Source organism: Charadrius vociferus, unplaced genomic scaffold (assembly GCF_000708025.1).
Source record: "Charadrius vociferus isolate BGI_N301 unplaced genomic scaffold, ASM70802v2 scaffold62, whole genome shotgun sequence".
Classification (NCBI taxonomy): domain Eukaryota; kingdom Metazoa; phylum Chordata; class Aves; order Charadriiformes; family Charadriidae; genus Charadrius; species Charadrius vociferus.
The window spans coordinates 6844152-6857563 of NW_009647419.1; the positions used below are offsets into that span (position 1 = coordinate 6844152).

Here is a 13412-nt window from a genome sequence, read left to right on the forward strand (position 1 = left end):
GTGTGGCCAGCACCACCACACGGCCACAGCCGCTCCCAGCCCTGTGGACCACCGATCCCAGCCACATCCACAGCAGGGCCAGGCGGCAAGAGTCAGAGGAGAGCCCAGGAGCCAGGGCAGGGAAGCAGGGTCCCCCCGCTGCGATAGTCCTTGCCACCAAGGCTGCCGCAGCACAGGCATTTCAGGTTGCTGGAGCAGAGGGAAGCAAAACGGAGATGCAAGCGGGCTCGTGCTGTAATCCGGTGGGGTGCAATCCCAACGGGTGATTGCTGTCCTCTTCCTCCAAGCAGAAAGCACACCCTGCAGGCTCATCTGCGGACTGGGAAATTAATTCAGTCGTACAGGCTTCGGAGGTCAGCAGTCGTGTGGACAGACTGCTCTCAGGTAGAGGTGTGATAGGAACTACTGTGATTATTATTCCCTCTCTCCTGGCAAGCAACACAGGCCTATATCCTAATTCATGATGTGCTATTTGCAATTGCTTAGCGGGGCTATCAAGCACCAAACGTGCTCCCTCATTTCTACTGTGACAGCCAGAGCAAAGGGGAAAATATGCTGTGCTTCACTCACTGCAGTCTAAAGCAGTCCCTGAGAAAAAAGCAATACACAGAACAAGTAGACCAGCACATAAAAGAGCAATGCACAAGGCTTGGAGCAGGGCTCCTAGGTAGTCTGCTAATAGAAATAGTAGAAGTATATATAAGCAGTTGCTTCAGAAGTAGCAACCTGTGTATGCTAGACGAATAGCAATACCAGCACTGTGGTTCTAGTACCATTTCTGCAGCTCACTAGCACTGGCACCCATGAAAGATAAGACTTCAATTTTCCCCGGCCACATCCTGGAATAACAACTCTTGTCTCCCTAGTCGTGACATTAACACTGATATCATCTCAGTACCTTATTCAGGGCTGCAGAAGGTCTACTCCACATCCCACGCAAGGGTAGAGAGAACCCCAAGACCAGGCTTTGGATTCACAGCACCATTCTTCAAAACAAACAAAAAATCCACACAACGCCTTTAGGATTTTTATTTCTGAATAATTATTTTATTTTATTTTATTAGAAATTACAAAGAAACTCTCTCCGGGAGAGCAAGGGAAAAAACCCAACCCTGAATTATTTCCAAGCAATTTTGTTCCATATAAACACAAGCAAAGTTACATATTTCATTCACACGCATGTACAAAAACATTTTCAGTAAAACATCCTTCACACATAACATGTGCATTAGTCTCAGAATTGAGCACATAATCAGATTGGCCTCACCTACCCTACCTAATTTTATTTTCCTGTTTTCTTTTTAAATTGTAAATTTCTATGCAGGAAACATCTCTTTTTCGGCACAGCATTATGCATATTCAAATTAGTACGGATGGTCTTGGAATTAAATCACTAGGTAGCACAGTCTGACATACAGCTGTATACTAAAGTTGTTACACTGCTGTTTATACAGTGAGCTTTGTTGGATACCAGGCAAAACTCTTCAAAAGGAATAAAAAGGTATTGCTAGAGGGAAAAAGAAGTATGATACACAGCGCTCTCTCAACTACAATCTTGTATGATTCCCATGCAAAACACTTCAAAAGCCAAGTAATTCACAGATCTTGCTCTCCAAATTGATATCAAAGTTCCCACCAATTTCAATCACGGCAAAATAAATCACTAAAGACATCAATGCTACTGGATACGGACGTGGTCAATACTCAATATCCCAATTTGCCATCCACCCACCTTTGGAAAGAGAAGGGAGAAAGATGAAAGAACCACCAAAACTGCAGACTACTGAAGCGGGTGGGTTGGCAGAGCACTTCACCAGCGACCAGCAAAAAACAACTGTGAGACCTGAGCTTCATTCCAACGCACTGCATAATCTAACTGTGGCTGGAAATTTGGGGATTACGTGGTCAATGAACTCCTCACTAGTTGCCCAAGGCTGCATTAACACCTAGAAAAATCTTATTTGATTCATCAAGAAAGCATATTGTCTGTATCTGACTTTGTGAGCTAGATTTGAAATTTTACTGTTTCATGCATGATGAACACCATCATAAATCTAAGGATGGTAAATGTTCAGAGAGGAAGGGCTCACGCAGAAGGTAAAGATTCCATACACATAAAAGGAAATGTCAAGCACACGAATGTCAGAAGCAACACTTAACATAACGGGGGGATCAGAAGGTACAGGTTTTACTCTGCCATCATTTTTAAACGTACAAGCAATGCTGATGCATTTCTCACCTCTGCATAAACATGCGTCCTAAAAAGAATCAATAACAGCTCTCTCTTACACTGCAATGACACAGCTGAATCAACGTAGGGTGAATTTTCACTGTATTTAAACATACTTGGAGCACTCAGGCTTGGCTTGTTGCAGAGTGTGTGTTCCAGGATGAAATGGGTGTGGAAAAGGGATGTGAATTATAAAACTACAATTAAAAGTAAGACAGAATATCTTTTCATGAGCAATATAAAGAAAGCACTTAAGATTGATGCTTAGGTTTAACCAAAGCCCTGGAGAACAGCAGATTTTCATTTTCAGCCCACTTGAAATCTTGTAAATGAGCAAGTGATGCTGGCAGCAGCCACTCTGTCCTCCAGCTCCTGAAAATAGTGCAAGGGACTTTATTCAGGTGCCCCAGCCTCAAGAATACTTCACTACAACAGTTTGGCAAAGCGCCTACAGAGAAAGGCCCAATGACAGGTGCTCTCACACAGCGTCAAAGACACGAGGGCCAAAGCAAGCCGAGCCTTGAGGCCCCAGCCTAGCACATTCGGTGTGTTATAGAGAACACACCGAAGATTTAGGTAAGATAGGCAGTCTGCTTTAAACCCTGTACTTCCATTTCAAAGGCGAAGCTCTACAAAATGTGTAGAGAAAAAGCACCAGCCCAGCAGGAGGAAATCTCCTCTGATTCCCAGACAGGAAGGGCTAAAGTCAGGTCACTTAACGCAGACACTGATGATATGGATGTCTTCACCTGAGGTAGTCAAGTTGAATTCACTTTATGGGCACACAAAGGAAAAATAGACATTTCTAAAAATGCCATTCATCTGACCTGCTTCACACTTCTACTTCAAGACCAGATGAACGGTGACCTAAGAATGACTATTTCTCTTCAGCTGCAAATGGGGCCCAGAGGAACACATTTAGCTGCAGACATTTAAAGCTGAGTGAGAAGATACCACCCCAAATGCTCTCCTTGTACCTTGGCAGTTGAACAGCACAACTGTGCTGTATTTCTTCATAAGCAGTTTTACTTAAAACAAGTATCATATAGGTCAGTAACATTTCAGTGTCCATCTAAGCATTCTCCAGCCAGCAACAGTCTTACCCAAATGGAAGAAAAGTTCACAACTCTCACAAAACTCTCTGAAGGATCACAGTGCCTTTTTAAAACAGTAAGTAAATCTCAAACACACTTCTAAGAGGCAAATACTACTATTCTCTTTTTTACAGCTGAGAAAACAGGGCAGTGCAGCATGCCTAATGGTGACTCAGAGGGAATCAAAATAAAGATTTCTTGATACACTGGTCCACTGTTCTATTACTGACTAGGCTTCAAATAGCTAGAATTTACCCCCCAGGAGAAATCTTTAAAACTGTGATGAACAATTTTAACTCCAATGTCCATAAAAAAAGCCTATGGTCACACATTCTTATTAGACACTGAGGAATTTTATGTTTAGCTTCCACTTCTATAAAGCGGAAGAGAAATACAGTTAGGAAAAAAGAATTAAGGCTAGGCATGTTATACAGAAACAAAAATACTATGCCTGGAGCTCATTCTTTCAAAAGATAAACTTGCAATTGTAAGGACAAATGGGAGGTTTGGTAAATCTCCCTCAAACATCCCAATGCGCTACAGGTATAAAGCCAGTTTAAGTGGCTGTTCATTCTTGATTCATGTTCATTCTAGCTTTTTTGAGAGATACACTCAGTGAATCAAGTTAAAGACTGAGTTGATCAACTGAGGATTGTGGGGAACAAAAAAAATGCCATCAGTCAGCTGAGCCATAAAAGCAAGCAGCAAAATAGACTGTTTCAGACTAAGTTGTCAAGATAACAACTTCAAATAGGAAACTGCAGCCAGCCTGACGTCGCTGCACTCAATCCAATAAGAGCAAAGGATAAGTTTGCATGGCAAGTACTTACTCACACCAATAGTAAAAGCTGCTTCATTCTCTCCAGAAAACCACATCAACTTCCCTGACTAGATGATCAAGAAATCAACTAGAGAAGAAGCTCTGCTGGACTCGTTACTAACCATGAAGAATTGGTGGAGAATGTGAAGGTCTTGGCTGCTGCAGACATGGAATTGTGGCATTTAAAATCCTGAGAAACGTGCACAAGACAAACAGCCCTGGACATTTGGGACAACATATTTTGGTTTATTCAAGGAGTGCCTTGGCAGGATCTCACAAGGGACTGCCCTGGCCTCCCAAAGGGGCCCAAGAGTGCTGCCTTATCTTCAAGGACAACTTTCTCAATGTAGGAGAACAGTCCTTTCTGACCAGCAGAAAGTAAAGCAGGTATGACAGAAGGCCAGCACAGATGATCAAGGAATGCCTGACTGAGCTCAAACACACAGAAGAAAGTATGCAGAGGTGGAAGTGAGGAAGGGTTGGCCAGCAGGGATACAGAGACATAGCCCAAGCGTGCAGGGACAGTTAGGAAAGCCAAAGCTCAGTGGGAGTTGACGCTGGTAAGAAATGCAAAGGGCTTTTTTAGGTACACTGGAAGCAAAAGAAAGGGTAAAGAAAATGTGGATTTACTGCTCAACAATGCAGGCAACCTGGTGACAAAAGATGCACTTTGTACTTTGAGACTGATCTACTCAACACCTTTTTTGCCTGTTTTCACTGGTAAGGTCTGCCTTCAGGCCTGCCAGGTTCCTGGGTCTCCTAGCAGACTCTTACCTACAGCAGAGGAAGACTGCGTTAGCAAGAACTCAAGCCAATTAGACATACTTAAGTCCATGGAACCAGACAGGATGCACCTGAAGGCACTGAAGGAGCTAACTGATGGCACTGTGAGGCCACTCTACAGCATCTTTGCGAGATCGGCAGCAGCAGCGACAGCTCCCCAACCAGTGAAATGCGCTGACTTAAGACTGTCATGTTGTCCACAATAGCTAGCAAGAGTGTAGTCAGCACTTTGAGGGAAATTATTATTTCTCTCTATTCAGCACTTGTGAGACCATCTCTGCAGGACTGCATCCTTCTTACAAGAAGGGCACTGAAGCAAGTTCAGTGGAAGGCCACAAAGCTGGTTAGGGGGCTGGAACACTGGACATACAAGGAGAGGCTGAGGGAGCTTGGTTTCTTCAGACTTATGAAGAGCAAAGACTAAAGAGAGATCTCATTGTATACAACCACTTAATCTGCAGGTTAGAGAAGACAGAGTCAGACTGTTAAGAGATAAACAGTAGTAGAATGAGAGGCAATGAACACAAGTTGGAACATGGGAAATTCCAACTAGATGCAAGAATGTATTTTTTTCTTACTATGAGGGTAGTCAAATACGGGGAAAAGTTGCCCAAAGAGGTTTGGCATCACGGTCTTTGGAGATATTCAAAACTCAACTGGACAAGGCCCTGAGCAACCTCCTCTAATTGGCTGTGCTTCAAGCAGGGGGCTGGACTAGAGACTAGAAACCTCAAGACATCCCTTCAGCCCAAATCATTCAATGATTCTACAACTTAGCAAATCTCCTCACGACTACTTTCCACTGGTAACTTCCTCATTAATCTGCCAAAGCAAGCCATGACACCATCAAATGTATAGGGTGATCTTCAAACTCGTAAGTCAGGATGCAATACAGAAGCCAGCAAAGAGGGGAGCTGAAGTGCACTACACATCCAATGTCTCATAATAATGTTATGCAAGGTCCCTCACACACCAGGGCCAGCCCTATTTATGAATCACAGCTATCTCAGTGTTCTCTTACTTTGTTTCAAGTCTATTGCATACCACCAGGATTAAATAAAAAGGCTCTCTCTTTTCACATCTTCTTCATCTTTTTCTTGCAGCGCTGGTTGAAGACAGGTGAGGATCCCATCAGACTGTCAGCAGAATGAGAACCGTAGCTGCTCTCAGAGCCATTGGGGCTCTGTGGCATCCCAGCTTCACTCATGCCTGACATCGGTTCCTCAAAGACATCGCTGCCTAGGACCCCGTGGCCATGTACATTGGCCTCCTCATTTTCCTGTGGCTCCATTTTTACCTGTGCCAAGTTCCAGAGTGGGGAAGCATTCACCTCAGCCCCTACAGAAAGAAAAAGCACTGAGTAAAAAGACAAATTACAAACAGCATGCATATGCAAGCAACAGCAGCACTGGTAAAGAAGGAGCAAAAAAAATGCTACAGGTGAACTAAGCTGGGGCAGGGGAAACAAAACACACCAACCAGTGTGAAACAATAAATAAAAAAATCTGTTGGCTTTTAATTTTTTTAACAGCCCAATAATTGCCACTCTAAAAAATACAACACTATCCTTTCACAGCAATCCTCCATGTGGTTTTCTCCATGAGAAACAACTTAAAGAGCCCACACCACTCTCCAGAAGGAGTGTCTCAGCAGCAATAAGGACACCAACAGCACCTGGACTAGACCCTGCATAAGCAGGACTCCGAGGCAGTCCAGAAGCCATTCTTGATGATGAGGTCCTTGCAACATCAGCAACCTCCTTTGAGCTGTGAGACATACTAGACATCTGGTAGTTCTGCAGGGGAGGTGAAGTGAGAAGGCAGAGGACTAGCTCGACGAACAGTCTCAAATACCACTTCCAGCACTGAAATGCAGGGACGGCAGAGCTGCACTCAGCCACCGGACTGCCTGCCTCCTTGTAGTCAACACCCACAGGTCTCATCCCATCTTTCAGCAGAATGGAAAGAAACCCTCTTGGCTCAACCTCGCAGACACCCTGCTGGGAAATAGTATCCGAGTATCCCCCTCCCCGCCCCCCCTCTGCTTTTTTTTTAAGCTTTTGGACTAGTGTGCAATCTGAGCAGATTGAGGATTTTCTGTAAAAGATTATAAAACCGTATTTCTTGATAACAGCAAATGTTTTTCTCCCCAAGAGCAGTAATTATAGATTGCGTTACTTCTGCTTATTTACAGTTTTAACAGAGACAAAAATCCTATTAAAAAAACACTAATTGGGCCCCTTGCTGAGATGGGCATAAACAGCCCAGAACTGAACAAAGCCTGAAATCTTCTCACTTTTAAATCTGGTCCCTCTTGTGTGGGGTTAAATTCACATGGAAAATAAAAAAAACTAGGAAACCAGTTTTAGTAGGTTTTCCAAACCTTGTGTCTCAAGGAGCTTGGCTACAGTTTGAAAGCACAACCAAATCTCTTGTACTGAGCCAAACCTACTACTGTTCCCTGTTAACAATATACAACTAACAATAGTCCCTTATTAAAGCAATTACACAGAGACCAAATCTTCCACCACATGTTTGTGCTGCGAATTCTCCCTTATGAAGGAGACAGGAATCTCTTCCAGAGCAGCTTAGCCCAAACCAGGGTTTAGGAGACCTTTGTGGTAACACAGCCTACATTAGCTCAGCAGTTATACAGCAAGCCAGAAAGAAAGTGCTTGCTGGTGTCCAGTTGACTTAATTAAAAGTCCTTTTTATGTTAATTATAAGTAAATGTGTTCCTCTAAACAACAATGGACACATCATTAAAATGCTATCAGTTCCACAGAGTTGCAGCTCCAGTCTACGAAATAATCAAAGGTGCTCACTAAGCTTACTGTGTCTTTCTTTCATCAATTGCTCTCCATTGCTCAGCTTTATTCCTTTCAGCCCTATCACCTGCCATTGAGAGTGTCACTAATGACTAAAAGTACTTAAGCATCAACACAGGACATTTCATCTTCAAAGCACTTTAACTTCAAAGTACTTTACAAATGAGCTAATCCTCAGGTTATCCTGCTGGGTGGAGGAACAAGGTCCCCAATTTTGCCTCCATTTCCCCAACTGCCATGAAATTAAGCAGCTAGCCCACAACCCCAACGTCAGGCATAAGCAGAAACACCTGCACAACACGGAAGGCTGAACAAGAGTTTTGCCCTCAGACACTCAAGTCTTGCTGCCCTCTCTCCGGGCCTCACACTTGTATTTTCGAGATGGTGGTGTCCTAATTGAGGCAGCTTTCTCTCGCTCCTTGTGATACTACGCTTTCCAGCCTACCCAGCTCTAGACTGGGACTTCTCACAGTGATGAGATTTCCAAAGGCCTTTGTGAAGTGAAGAGGGATTTTCAGGGAGGAACAGAGCACTTGTATTCTTAATTAGAAAACATCAATTTGGTATCAGAGAGGCAAGAGGCATTTAATATACAGCTAGCATGCTAACCTCTGGGTCTCAAGTGGTAGATGCTAATACAAAGCTTTCCAGATGAATCACTCCCAGCCCCAGATGGGCCAGAGGAGTCTGCTGTTCCCTCTCCCACAAAAATGCGAGGACTTCACATTTCAGAGGTACTATGGAAAACAATATGAGCTTCCAGAAAAACATCAGATGGATTTGTGCTTTTTAAAAATTCAGCAGAATGTGCTATTTAAAAAAAAAAACAACAAACATAATGGACTAAGAGGCATACTGTAACCTCACTATATATGCTATTTAGTTTAAGAGGACAGGCTTCATTTTTAACCAGATTTTTAAGTAAAACAGTTATTACTGCAGGGATTTCTGGAGTTGCGAAGGTTCTATACAAAGATCAAAACTGACTTTCCTTGGGAGAAGAACGTCTTCTCCATTTTCCAGAAAATTTAGCACTACTAAACAGTGCAGAGAATAAAACTTGTATATTGATACAGAAAAGGCACAGCAGTAGCAGATTCTCCCATGCTGACCACCAGCGTGCTTCAATGCCAACATCAAGGGATGACACTTTGAGGAAAAGAGTGCAGTCTCCATAATCCCACTACTTCACTCATCATTTCACTTTCCATGGCCTCAGCTAATACAGTAGGCTTTGGGGTAGAGATGCTAGAATAGGAGAGACTCCCACAAGCCCATTTCACATAAGTTACTGATAAGTTTTCATAAAACAATGATTGTCACTACCACGGTGACTTCTGACTATGGAGGACTGCAGCACGTATCATTAGTATTTCCGTAATTCGTTCAGTGCCTAAACTATCCAGGGTCTTAAATTTACTCCAGTCAGAAGGACCATAACCTTCAACTTTTCAGTAACACAAATCTCTGGATAAGAATCTAAAGCTGCTTGGAAAAAAAATATATCTGCTACTCTCCTTACCAGCAATAAGGATAAAACTCTAGCCTCTTTTAAACTAAAATATATACATATATATAAACGCAAAAGTTATTTTTCTCTTTGTTACATCAGACTGGAAAAAAAAACGATGGTACTTACATCTGCAGCAAATACTCTAGTTCACAAAACAACAATAAAGCCCTTGGGCCATCACTGTTGAAAAACAGTCTACCTCACACCAATAACAAGGCCAAAAACTTTAATGATCCCCCAAAAATAAACACCATATAAAGCATTTTGTCTTCTACAGGGTCCACAAATGGAGTAAATATTTAACAAACTCTCGTAACTGATACCTTTGATTCTTCGGGTTTGTATTTAGAAGGCAAGCAAGGGTTTCTTTCCCATCCAAATCTTTTTATTAAAACCTAAAAACGTTTCCCCCTCTCCTTCCTCACATTGGGATCTGCTATTAAAAATGGAAACAAGATCACATGAAACAGCTGAGAGACTGTTTCCAGCAGTAGCAAGAAATCCCTACCTGAAGTCTGTGGTGAAGCTTCTACTTCCAAGTTGGCAGAGAAGCGCTCACTTTGAGCTCCAAGGACTCCAACAGGCAAAGACTGGTCACCAGAAGCCAGATCTCCCTCAAGCTCCTCACTTATAGGAAAAGTAATATCACTAACAGGTTCCTCCTTAATCTTCACAGGCTTTGTGTCTTCTGCTGCTTTTTCAGGGTTGACAATCTTCTCATACTCTTCAGAGAGCTGCTTGCTAACCTGTCAAAGATCAGTGGGGGTGAAAAAGAGGCCAGAAAGGTCAGAGTGACTTCAGAGACTCTGATGGCAATTACATTGCAGTGCGCTCTGTTCCCAGAATATTATTAACATCTGACCTGAACGAACAAGTAAATAGGTTATCAGCTACACAGGAAAGATTTTTTCCCCCCTTTAAAACACCTTCTGTCCTGTAACAAGGGACTTCAATAAGAGGTTTAATCCATTAACACATCTGCTTGATAAATACGAGTACCTTTATTTCACAGACAGTGATGATGAGGCCCAGAAATTTAAACAGAGCATGAAACAAAAGCAAAGTGTCTCAGTCTTACTTTTTGGGTTTACCTATGGGACTATCCCCTATCTGCCAGTGACAACTTTATTCCAGCCTTAAAAAACAAGCAGCTCAGATATTCATCAGCTCTGTAATCTTCACTGGGAAAAGCTTGGGTACCTGCTGTCCGATTCACGGCAAAAACCACAGAAGTTTTCTCCAGTTAGAGAAGAAAAACAAATATAGGAATGAGATTTAGAACTACCCTGTACTTCTAGAAACTTAACAATTGTAAGCAATTAAATTAAAATTTTCAGATTGCATCTGCTTCTAACTAATGCTTGTTTATACCACTGAATCCCAACAGTCAGTGAACCGTGCTCAGGAAAAGCACAAGGCTTTTTAACAGCAGAAGCAAGAAGGAAAAAGAATAACAAAGCCTATTTGCCCCTTCTAGATATATTTCCAAATATAGAGGCTACTGTGGACCTCAGCCCTGTATGACAAACAGAACAAATAAAAGAGTGACCAGCTGCAGGATGAGAGTGAACTGCATCAGCAGAATGGTGCTGAAAACCCAAATTCCAAAAGGAGACATCTGAACAAAAACATTTGAACAAAAATGAGCTGGCTTTTTGAACAAAAATGGTTTTAGTGAAGACAGATCTTGATCATGTTATTTTTATGCACAACCCTCACAGTCCATCACAATTTACATACTACATGCACTTACAGGTGTCTCTGTATAAAATTTATACTGCCTCTGTAAGCCACACGGTGCCAACCCTGGGAAAAGAAGGAGCACAAGGTAGCTGCTCCAAGATGAGTCAACTGGCACTCAGATAATGTGACAAGGAGGAAGGGATGGCAGGTTTTGCCTCTGGTCACAGGCTACCTATTTGATTCAAGTCTTGTTTTTTGACAAGTAGGAGTAAAATTCCCACTTCAAATCCTTGCATTTCTGTAAGTCCAAAACAGGCAGACAGTCTTACATCATTCCAATAAAATGCGTGTGTTTAACCTCACAGAATACCCGGACCAAAAGAAACCATACCCTTATTCTTACAACCTGCACCTCTTACTCCAAGGAATTTAACAATTCCTCTTCTTTCCCTGCAGAAGCACACGCCCCTCTAGAGTGGAAGGTAGCACCTGTGTGACAACTCAGACCAGCACAACACTACCCTATACTCTTAAAGCTTAAGCAAGTCACCCCTTGCTTAAGCAAACACAAGCCACTGTACAGCCAAGTAATTTTTGTCCATCTGCATAGTTGTTTTCTGAAATGGTAAGCAGCCAAATATCCCATTAAAGCAGAAAATTCAGTTAATCAGTCAGTCCTGATTTTACCTCTACTTGATATTTTTGTCTGGGCCATTCAACAGATGGGGGCCTCCTCTTAAACCCAGACAAAGACTCAGTAGAGACACAAATAAGGAGCTCTGTCTTCCAGACAAAAAAATCCTGTTTCTCTTTTTCTTGTTGACTCCCCTCCACATCCAAGAGGTTTTCTAGTTGGATTTTTCTTCAGTAAGACCCAGGACTTGCTACAGGAATAAGCAACTGTACTTGGGGTACATTTATTGGTGCTGTCAGGTCCCTACTGCTCTTCTCACCTGAAGCATATAGCTGTGATAATCCTTAATGCGGTGTTGCCAGAACTTCTGCAGCGAGAGCACACTGCCAATGCCCACTTCATGGAAAACCTGCTCCATGACATCAGGGAACGGGGTGTGCCCCAGTCGAGCTTCTCGATCCACAGCAAAGCGCAGCAGTTTGGTGAACTTCAAGCAGTACTCATGGGCAATGTCTGTCAGGGTCTCCAGGACGCTCTCGTTGGCACACTCAAAGCCTGTGTGAGCCAGGATGGTGGCCATTGACTGGTAGAGAAGCTGCCGGCAGGAGGACCAACTCAGCTCAGTCACTGGCTCCCCTTTTCCTCTAAAAGCCAGAAAAGACAAACATAGCACACCTCCAAAAACTGAAAGGAATGTATATCAGTTGAAGAGATATTGTCAATAACAAGGCGATGTACAAAGGGAAAGCAGATTGTCAGGGGTTTTCCACAGCTTCTCCATTATATATGAACACTACCTAGTACAGGTTTATCTGCTTTGCCTTCTTCCCCTCTCTCCAAATCAGCACTGCCAATTCTCATTTTCCCTTCTAATGCTGGAAGATTCCTTCAGTAACGCATGAACGTGGGATGCAAATCTTCTGAACCCTTAAGCAACTCCCTTCCCACCCAAGAGCTTTTCTCCTGGAGATGTGAATTAAAAGGGTCCTTGACACAAACAAAAAAAGGCATTTTAAATAACATGAATGCAAATCATTTCCCCTCTCAGTTAATTACATTTCTCTTCCTTATTATCTCTGATGTCACAGGCCTAAAGAGTCAGATACAAAGGCTTCTGGGATAGACAAGATCTGAATTTATAATGCATAAGACACACATAAAAAGCGAGAAATGGGATACACAGACATTTCATAAAGGTACACTGTAGCCAAAAAGACTGTTTCCCTGCCCTTATTTCCAGTAGTCACTAAGCATGACACTGAAAGAAGCATCCCCGTACGCAAGCTAAGAAGTGAACACCAGCCCCTGGGAGGAGGCCTGGAGAGGTTCTGCTGTAGAGCAGCATTCCCTGGCCTTGGGTATGAGAGGTCTCTTCTCAGTGTTGCTGAACTGGAAGGAGTGACCACGCAGGATGGAAGACATGGAGAACAAGTGACACGAGCTCTTCAAACACCATTCATTTACAGTCAGGCAACCAAATTTTCCATCAAGATGAGTTAACAAACAGAAATTCCACACAGGAAAAAGAGAAGATGAGATAAGGCAAGGCCTCTCAAAGGTAAACATATTTCTACCAGATTTCTCAACTCACAATTAAAGGCACGTGACATATTTGTTCGCATCAGTAACACAGTCTTCAAATGCTGATGTCAAAAAATAAAATTTCCTTTCCACTAAGTACGGTATTTATATACTTTTTTTTACTCTTCATTCAGCACCAATGGCAGAATTAAGCTAACAATTTCACCCTTCATTTGTTTCTGATCAATTTCTCCCGACATCCTCCAGGGCCCACCCTGAGATTCGCCTCCCTCTCACCCTACATTAC

At 42.7% G+C, this 13412-nt stretch overlaps 1 protein-coding gene across 1 annotated transcript in view; it reads right to left on the bottom strand.

The window, feature by feature from the left end:
• Nucleotides 1-5757: 5757 nt before the first annotated feature.
• Nucleotides 5758-13412, bottom strand: part of SUPT7L (suppressor of Ty 7 (S. cerevisiae)-like) — a 13892-nt gene continuing 6237 nt past the window's right edge. The window contains exons 2-4 of the mRNA XM_009880429.1: nt 11904-12228; nt 9776-10013; nt 5758-6265 (exon numbers count right to left, since the gene is read on the bottom strand). Of these exons, the coding sequence (XP_009878731.1) occupies nt 6003-6265; nt 9776-10013; nt 11904-12228 (826 nt within the window). The 3' untranslated portion in view covers nt 5758-6002. The remainder of the gene's footprint in view (nt 6266-9775; nt 10014-11903; nt 12229-13412) is intronic.